This window comes from Habropoda laboriosa, unplaced genomic scaffold, assembly GCF_001263275.1.
Source record: "Habropoda laboriosa isolate 0110345459 unplaced genomic scaffold, ASM126327v1 scaffold23, whole genome shotgun sequence".
Taxonomy (NCBI): Eukaryota; Metazoa; Arthropoda; class Insecta; order Hymenoptera; family Apidae; genus Habropoda; species Habropoda laboriosa.
The window spans coordinates 1,075,599-1,085,856 of NW_017100140.1; the positions used below are offsets into that span (position 1 = coordinate 1,075,599).

General features: G+C 40.2%; 1 protein-coding gene across 1 annotated transcript in view; it reads right to left on the reverse strand.

Moving 5' to 3' along the window:
• Nucleotides 1-3,426: 3,426 nt before the first annotated feature.
• Nucleotides 3,427-10,258, reverse strand: part of LOC108580039 (peripherin-2-like) — a 19,972-nt gene continuing 13,140 nt past the window's right edge. The window contains exons 4-6 of the mRNA XM_017943700.1: nt 8,193-8,421; nt 5,150-5,299; nt 3,427-3,495 (exon numbers count right to left, since the gene is read on the reverse strand). Coding sequence (XP_017799189.1) covers nt 3,427-3,495; nt 5,150-5,299; nt 8,193-8,421 — 448 coding nt within the window. The remainder of the gene's footprint in view (nt 3,496-5,149; nt 5,300-8,192; nt 8,422-10,258) is intronic.

Genomic DNA, 10,258 nt, shown 5'->3' on the forward strand with positions numbered 1-10,258 from the left:
TGGATTTCTCAATTTCTCAATTTCTTTTTCTTTGGATCTCTGTTTCCCTGAGTTTCTCTTTTTCCTGGATATCTCTTTCTCTGGATCTCTCTCCCTGGATTTCTTCTTCTCTGGATCTCCCACTCACCTCTCTCTCTCTTTCTTTCCCTGGATCTCTCTTTTCCTGGATTTCTCACTCCCTGGATTTCTTTTTCTCTGGATCTGTGATTCCCTGGATTTCCCTTTCCCTGGATTTCTTTTTCCCTGGATTTCTCCTCCCCTGAATTTTTATTTCTCTGAGCTTCTCTTTCTCTGGATCTTTCTCTCTCTCCCTTTTGTCGAAATATACACTTTGCTCTCACAATACACGCGCGTTTCTTCATCATCCTCGAATATCTCCGCGATAATCCACATTTCCCAGTGAAAATTAATCCCTCAATATTCCACCAGCCTCGAATATTTCCCCCGGTTTCACCGTTTCACCGCTGCCGCGCGCAACGATCAAAAGACAGGTGAAATTCGTGAGTTCATCAAGGAAAGAAGAAGAGCCGCTCCTCTGTCAAAAGATCGGAAGCCACTTTGACAGCGTGGAATCCACGCGCGCGGGATAAACAAAATTTGAATAACTCATTACACGGTCCTTCTGTTCCATCATTTTCATTCGCGACGACTCCCGCCACCATCAATATTCATGATTCCACCAGAGAGTGGCTTCAATCGTCGACTGCGAAAGTAGAGACTCACTCTCTATCTCTGGATCGTCATACTCGAAAAAAACGACACATCTTTGTGTTTCTAAGTAAACTTCATCTCTCCGCCAATGTATACACTTCCTAAAATTTGCAACTTTTTCATAAGATCCGTCCTTTTACCGTCCACCTCTCTCGTCTAATAACAAACAAAGAAAAAAAAGAAGATATCGTACGTTCGTCTAGATTGCTCGTGTTGCTTCCGCACACGTAACTATCGACCAGGTGGTTGCATTCGGTGCAAAAAGGCCACGGTTCGCGTGACACGAGCAAAGGAGCGCTCGGGATACAACGAAAGAACCGTACCCTCGTCACGACGAGACGCGTCGCGACGCGCGAAACCACCGAGCGGAACGAGGCGTGCGCGTGAATCCTCTCGGGATCCTCTTCCTTCATCCCTCTTCGTTTCGTCGCTTCTTGCCAGTTGCTCCACGCGACAGTTTAAATTGAGTCCGCGTCATCGGAACGAGCACGCGATTATGCTTTTATCCGAGAACCGGCCGTTCCTTCTGTCCTGGGATTTCCACGATTCCTCGGGATCAACGAGAGGGAAGGTCGACGGCGGAGCGAGGCGAGTTTTTTCTTCGACCGTTGCTGTCAGGTTGGAAGAGAAGGAGGAGAAGGTGGATGGGAATTACTGGTGGAGGCGATGGATAATTTTGGGGCTGTGAGGGAGGATGTGTTGGGAATTTTTTTCACCGTTACGTATGTAGGTTTGTAATACCTGAGCGTTGAATTTTGTAACAATTTTTTCTTGTACAAATGAAAAATTAATTAATAGCAGTTCTCCCTTGGAAGGGACGTGGTGTAAGAGAATTACTCGCGAATGTTGCTTAACAGAAATATATATTTGTGAAAATCAGATAACGCTTGAACTATTTTTAATGTATAGGCGACACGAGGCATGTAGGAAGAACGTCTACGACAAAAAAGCCTCATGTCTTATTCGGGGCTTTCTTTTTCCCTGGGAAAGACCCAGGACGTGGGGGCACGGGCCTACATTGCCAAGGCGATACTCTTGTCCTCGAGGACGAAGAAACCCAGAGATGTTCGCCTCGAGGGCCAAGAGTCGCCAGGTACGTAGTCGCCACTCTATTATTTAGTAAATGACCAATACCAGGATATTTTATTAATCATTGAAAATATATTTTTTTGCTCCAAAAAATTAAGGATTCTTCTCTGAATGTTATAATATATTTAAAGAAACATTTTTTTCTTGGTTCTTATAGTAATTCAGAATTAATTAAAAGCAATTCTCTTGTCTTTGTTAAATTATCTTTACTAGGACATTTTATTAACCATTGAAAATACATTTCTCTGTTCCAAGAAATTAAAAATTCACGTGTAAAGGTTGTATTTAATTAAAAGATTTTTTTCTGGGTCCTTATACCAATGTAAAATTAATTAAAAATAGTTTTCTGGTCTTTATTAAATTATCACTATCAGAACATTTTGTTAACCGTTGAAAATACATTTTTCTGTTCCCAAAAATTAATCATTCATGTCTGAAGGTTGCATTTAATTAAGGAATTCTTTTTCTGGGTCCTTATATTAATACAAAATTGTCTTTATTAAATTATCGCTATCAGAACATTTTGTTACGCATAGAAAATATATTTTTCTATCGCAAAAAATTAAGGATCCATCTCCGAATGTTACATTCAGCTATCCCAATTTCTCAATTCTACCTCATAATTACACCTGTCCCCGAGCTTCCCAATTCCCTCTCGCCTCGACTATTAAATAACCGAGTGTCCTCCTTGTAAGGACACGGACGCAGCATTTTATCATCGTCGCGGTCGACATCGAGATTTTCGAAGTTCATTCTTCTGTTCCCTCCTCTGTTGGATCGATCGTCCGCCTCGATACGAGGAGAAAACGAGCGATTTAGTGGCGCGACTCGATTAACTGTTTCCAGTAATCATGGTGAAAGCTATCGTCGGATCTTGGCGACGGTGTTCCGCGGAAAGAAGCTCGAACCAAGCCTTATCTTATCGTCCAGTCACTATTCTACTACCCCTCTCTCTCTCTCTCGTTGAATTCCAGTTTCAGCTCTTTCTCTTTTCTCTAGGAAGCTTGTTTGTTCCTCAGGGACCGTTTCGAGAGTGTATCGTAATCGATGATCGATTAATCCCCGCGGAGAGACGCGCAAGCTTCGTTAAACGCGCCCTTCTACGACGATGGCTTTTCATTTCGATAAAAGCCCCGAGGAAACCTTCGACAATTCTTATCGATCTTTGCGATCAACGTGATCGATGTTCCTCAGTTCGATAAATACATATATATATCCAGTTGTTTTAGGGATTCGATTCGTCATCATGCTCTCTCGGCCTATTTTTTTGGTTATCAGCTCTTTCGTTCTTTCTCTCTTTCTCTATCTTTCTCTATACGTCTCTATCTTTCTCTATCTTTCTCTATACGTCTCTATTTATCTCTATCTTTCTCTATATGTCTCTATCTTTCTTTATTTTTCTCTGTATGTCTCTATCTTTCTCTATATTGCTCTACCTTGCTATATATTTTTCTAGCTTGCTCTATCTTGCTCTACCTTTCTCTCTCTTTTTCTCTCCCCTGTATGTGTGTGCATTAAAAACCTGGAGAATTTTTATGGCCGACTCTGACCACCGTTCGACGTGGAAATATGATCCTTCTTCGAGTTCCCTGCGTTTTTCTCCGTTTCCCAGCATTCCCCGCGGTTTCACTCCGTGTCGCTAGAATAAACAAGCGGCTTCAGATCGATCAACGAGTCTCCACGTCCGCTGTACTTCTGTCGAAAGATTAAAAAAAGGAATAATTAAAATTAAAACAACTTGAACGAATTATACAGTTAAAGCAATTTCACTCTGAATGAAACATCAAGCTCTCCTCAGAACCAAATTTCAATCAACCTTCAATGCTTTTCCCACACACACAGACAAATTTTCACCGTCAAAATTACACCGCTTCGCGTTAAACTGTCATATTTTCACGCATCTTTCACACGATTCTCGAGTCTTCCTACGAAGAACTCGCTAATTCTCGAATCGTACGCGAGTAACTCTTGGCAAGCAAGTTGGCTGGCAGGTGGAAAAGAGTTAAAGGAAAGCATCCGGCTGTAACTTCAACGCGAAATATCCACGGAATGAAGTTTGCGCGCCTCCCGCCGCTGGTTCTGTGCGTGCAAAGTGCTCGTCGACGAAACACTTTGCCGGAGAGCGGCGCCGCTTTATTTGTTTAATTTTCTAATTTCTTCGAGTTAGGAGGTGCACAGAGGGGCAAGCTGCTGGTGCACGCGTTCGCCTCTAAAAGAAACGGAAACGCGGGCTTCTATTAGGGAGACGCCGCGCGATGAACGAAAGTTTAAAAACTTCCTAGACCACGAGTGTTGGCCTCGACTCCCTTCCTCCTTTTTGCCCGTTTGTCCGAGGCAACTTTCATCTCTTGACGTTCGCCGGCGAAGATACACGCGTATGTGTGAAACGCGGCGGGAGCGTGAAGCTCGCAATTTGACTAATCAGCGCGAGAAGAAAGTGTGCTTCGTTTATCTTTTGCGCTATCCCCTTTCTTTTCCTACTTTTCAGGTGCAACGCAGCGTGAAACAATTTTTTCTTAATTGGTACAATCGAGGAGAGAGTCTAGTTTGAAACTGCCAAAAGATCGATCGTTTTTTTAATAAATTGAAAGCAGAAAAACTCAAAAATGTGCACCTCAACAGGTGCGAGGCTGCTCGCTAACCAAGAATACAGTGCTATGGTGAGGGACAAACTTTACGATGATACTATTAAAAATTTCATTAAAAAAAAATTTCTTATTATAGTCCAAGAATGTCCCTTTCTATAAAATCTAAAAGTATCACGATATCTATACTACTTTATCAAAAAAAAATTGTTGAAGTTCGCTTATTTTTCGAGTCGTCAAATTGCACTGCTCTCTGACCAAGAAAACAGTACTAGCGTGAGGGACAAAATTTGCAACGATGCTACTAAAAATTACATTAAAAAAAAATTTCTTATTATAGTCCAAGGATGTCCCTTTTCATAAAATCCAAAAGTATCACGATATCTTTACCAAGTTATCCAAAAAAAAATTCTAAAATTTCGTTTATTTTTCAACTGTCAAATTGCACTGTTCTCTAAAGCGTAATTTTTTGAGGACAAAGGTTTGAATGATTCACGCTGTCACAATGTAATAATTCTCAGGTACACATCTCATCCATTCGCCCTGTATATTACACACAAATCTGTTCCCGCTCTCTCAAAACCGTCCTCACGAAATTCCACATTCTTCCATTCCACGCGTTCCTCAACCGATGCAAAATTCTTCCAACATTCACCCCTTCTTCCACACAATCCTCTCTCACCAAGACAGAGAGAGAGAGACTGGAATCGACTCGCTCACTGTTCGTCGAGTGACGATTGATTCGATTCGGTCAGTCCACTAACCCGATCGATCTGGCAGAGATTAGGTCCACTGGCCAGGCCGAAATCCAGGCGGCCATAGAGCCAACCAGGAGCCGCTCCACGTCTATCGCCGAGCGCCACGGCGTTTCTAGCTGCGGTGAAGTCGAATCTCGACGCCACGCACACCGAAACCTGCAAACAAGAGAATTTCCAGGTGAAACACGTGAGCGAAGCTTCTCCTACTTTTTCCACGTTATTTCCCTACGTTGCAATTTTTCCTCTATCGCGTCCGACGACACTCGTAAAACGCTGTTTTTCGACTTTTACGACGACTTGTCGCTCGTCGCCCCCAGCGAACAAGCTGCTCCTCGTGTTTCGAGAAGAGTGGATATTTTCAACCGTGGCTTTTTTATACGCTGGGCGGAAAGGGTTCGAGGAAATTTTGTCACGCTTCTATTAATGCCGGTTCGGAGAAGAGTTGCTTTACGACTGGTACGCGAATCGCGGATTTCTCGGTTTCGAGAGGGATTGAGGGACGTGTTTTTTAACATTGTAAACCGATGCTTTCAACATTTTTACTTAATTATTGAGAATATTGTTTTTTCTTACAGAAACAATTTTTTTGGTGGTGAATTTTATCGTTAATCGAAATTTTCGAGAAATACCCTTTATCCTATTTCATCGAAATGATAGTTTAATTAAGGTGACAGTGTTACCGTTTGAAATTATTGAAAATTATCGAATTAGGTTCGCATCGAAATGAAATACACCAAATTTTCTATAATGTTCCAATAAAATTGTTCGAATAAATTAGTAACGATAAAGATCACCGATTGTCAAGGAAAGAATGGGCGCGAATTTTAAACGGATTAATCTATCGCCTGATAGAGGAAAAACTTAGGAGTGAATGGGACGCGGTGGGTTTAATTAACCGCGAGTATTCGCGGGATTAACGATATCAAGACGCGGCTCGTGTGGCTCGCACGAAGAATGCGGGAAACGGAATTAAATTGGGGAGACGGAATGAGCCTCTGTCACGTGTGCAACCCTTCTTGTTCCTAAACTAATGTATTATACTTTCGATTAACTTCCGAATAACTCGCTGCTGCTTATTTCAAGCTTCTAATAATTTTTCCTTCAATTTTTTAATTACTACATTTACCTACCCTTTAATCTCTCGACGAACGATTTTTTTTGGACTTACAAAAAAGTGATCCAATTTTGTTTACAATTTTTTTTTCATTTTTCAATTACTACATTTACCTACCCTTTAATCTCTCGAGTAATGAATTTTTTGGAGTTAGAAAAAAGGGATCTAATGTTCTGTAGAATTTTTTATAATTTTTTTCTATCGTAATTACTGGAATTTTTAATAAAAAGAACATTTTAGAGGTTGAGACTGCACCGTGAGAACAGTAACGATGATTTGCAACGCGGTGTCGACAAGCGTCTTATTAAAATTGTGTCACATAATTCGATTATGGATAACAAGTTTGATTTCCGTCGATCGAGATATCGGAGACGTGAGTTATTGCATCGAGCAGCTGGAAATTTGGCGTGAAAAGCGGCCTTTCACCTTAAAATATTACGCGTTCGCGGCTCTGATGACACGCGGTATCATCGCGTCCGGGCAATCAATAATTCCCAACGAATCTGATAATCCGTTCGCTATTCGAGGCCACCTCTCGTCCATCCTCGCTGTCGCGGCTGTTTATTCTAGATCCGCGGAAAGCTTCAACGATGAAATTGCAAGTACTCATGACGGTCATTTTTCACGCGAACGCCTGTCGAACGGGACGCTTTGAAGATTTCAAAATTAATATCCATTCTGGGATATTCGTATCAACGATTACTATTGTCTTTTTCTTCATTTTTCTGAAAAGGTACTATAGTTTTGCGATTTTCCTCGAAACGAATATTGGCGATTTGATCAATGTTCGCTTCTAATTTTCCGGAAAAAGAGTTACAATTTTGTGATTTTCCTTGAAACGAAAACGAGAATTACAATTTCGCGATTTTCTTTGAAACGAAAAGTCGTTCCGTAAAAAAATTACAATTTTGCGATTTTCCTCTCAACGGAAATTCGCGACTTAATAAATATTCGTTTCCAATTTCTCTAAAGAAGAACGACAATTTCGCGATTTTCCTCTAAACGAAAATTCTTTTCCGCAAAAAGATGACAATTTTACGATTTTTCTCTCACCGAAAATTCGCGACTTAATAAATATTCGTTTCCAATTTCTTTAAAGAAGTTCGTTCCGTAAAAAAATTACAATTTTGCGATTTTCCTCTCAACGGAAATTCGCTAATTAACCAATATCCGTTTTCAATTTCTCTAAAAAGAGAATGACAATTTCGCGATTTTCCTCTAAACGAAAATTCTTTTCCGCAGAAAGATGACAATTTTGCGATTTTTCTCTCACCGAAAATTCGCGACTTAATAAATATTCGTTTCCAATTTCTTTAAAGAAGAACAATTTCGCGATTTTCCTCTAAACGAAAATTCTTTTCCGCAGAAAGATGACAATTTTGCGATTTTTCTCTCACCGAAAATTCGCGATTTAATAAATATTCGTTTCTAATTTCCCTGAAAAAGAGTTACAATTTTGTGATTTTCCTTGAAACAAAAAAAAGAATGACAATTTCGCGATTTTCCTCAAAATGAAAATTCGCTAATTAACCAATATCCGTTTTCAATTTCTCTAAAAAGCGAATGACAATTTCGCGATTTTCCTCTAAACGAAAATTCATTTCCGCAGAAAGATGACAATTTTGCGATTTTTCTCTCACCGAAAATTCGCGACTTAATAAATATTCGTTTCCAATTTCTCTAAAGAAGAACAACAATTTCGCGATTTTCCTCTAAACGAAAATTCTTTTCCGCAAAAGAATGAAAATTTCGCGTCCTCTCAGTGAAAATTCTTTTCCGCCAAAAAATGACAATTCCGCGATTTCCCCTGAAACGAAATTTCGCGATTCAGTATTGGTCGGATAATTCCTCAGGACGAAACGCACTTAATCATCGGACCATCCCGAATCGGCTAAGCAATTGTTTGCACCGGGCAGCGCGTTATTATTGATTTACCTGCAACACAAACAGAAACGCGATCAGAACCGCGGCGGAATAGAGCGTTCCGTTTAGCACGGTCTTCATAGCGGTGAGACAGCCCCGAGCGTTCAGGCTCTCGTAAGTGGAATTCTGCTCCGGATTTGGCAGCTGAAGGGGATCGTGATAGCACGGGCCCTTTACGTCGATTCGACAGCAACTCCACGGCACAACTGGCGGCGTCACGCGACCATCCAACTTCGCGTACCTGAAACAGGATTCCTACGTGTCGAATCGACTCTCTCCTCGCTCCACTCCCCCTTTTCCTTACATTTCCTGTCTGTTTCTGTCTTCTCTCCTCACCTACAACCCTTTCTATAATATATCGTCATTTCCAACAATTCTTACCTTTTTTTTTTCCTGGGTGTCGCTGTGTTCTGGGAAACTGGATGTTGCAGGAAAACGTGAAATTTTTGGATACGGTATCCATTATGCTAATGTATACGTATAGAATGTTTAATGTAGAGAGAAAATTGTCGCACGTCGAAGATATTGTGGGTTCGTTGCTCCTCAAACCTCACACCAATCGTAAGCGTGAAATAGGTGTTGAACAAGATTTATTTTCGTCGATACAGAGCTCGCTGGTAAATGTCTAGTTGACTCGCGTACAGGGTTTCCTTTTGGTGTGCTGTCCTGGACTACCTATTTTGTCCTTTTTCGGGCGTCCTTTTATACGCCCTTTTCCTGTGCGCGGACCGTGGAGAGTGCCCTATCGGTACACGCTTCAGGTACCTAATTTGCTAATTATGCTCGCACCCTATTGGTGCGTGTCGATGTTATTTTCTATTGGCGCGGGTCTAGTTACACGCTACAATATGAAATTTTTGAAGAGAGTGAAAAGATAAATTCCGTTTAAAAAATTAATTGTAGAATTGTGAAACTTACGTTAGATAAAAGTTACTCATTTCTTAGGAGAGTGAAAAGAAAATTCCTATTTAAAAAGTTAATTATAGAATTATGAAATTTGGGTCACGTAAAAGTTACTCACTTCAAGTATTATAGTTCAATTTTTATGGTGAATCTAAGTATTAGAAGGCATTCCAAACGAAGAAAGGAAAATTGAAAATTCTTGATTTGTGACGACCTACATTTCGAAGATGAAAATGGAGATTTCCCTTAAATTGAAAGAAAATTTTCTAAAAATATTTTGCATCGTATTAATATTCTCTGTAAATATCAAAATGGTTAATGTGCCAGATATTCATGATTAAAAGTTAGATATTGATACTTCATTATCCAGCATCGTTTTCTGTAATGCTTCGAAATAAGATAGATTGATGGGCTTAATAGCTTCTTACGTCGACACTGTCTAAGCTGATACCATATTCTGCTCGAAACTTTAACTTGCTTCCTACTTAATACTAGAACCAATTTGCGAGAAAATAATTCTTCCTAATTACTTCGTACCGTCTTAATAAGCTTTTGACATTTCATTCTGTATACCAATCGAAAAATCATCTTCATACACTCTGCGAATCATTTAAAAAGTTGGCGAATTTAAAATTTTTCATTACAGCCGCAAATTAATTTTTGTCGTACTGAGAGCCGATCTCTCGGTATTGTAAATCGAGAGTTTGTTTAAGCGTTGAGTGCGATACGGGACTGCGTGAAGGCACTTGGGACATAGACCAGACGGCGGGTCATAAAAATGGGAAAATACCCATCGCCGGCGAAAACTGTGCCTGCAGTCAGTCACAGCCGAAACATAGTACGATACACACCCTCTTCTTTAACCGTAGTTTTATATATCCTCGACCGCTCCGCCTTTTTGCTAAGCTTAAGATTCCTACAATTTTAAATTTCTAAACAAATTAAAACAGTAAATTAAAATGAAGCCTCGAGATAAGAAATTTAAACTCCCAATCCAACGCAAGCATTCTCATCTAATGCTAATTAATAAATGAAAAATTTCCAATCGAACTCTACATTCCTGCACTATTGTATCGTACAACTGTACAAATTCTAATTCGGTCCAATTGCTTCTTAGATGAGCGAAAAAGTGAAGATCAGTCGACGAAAGGGTCCGTCTAGAGGCGACTCGGCAA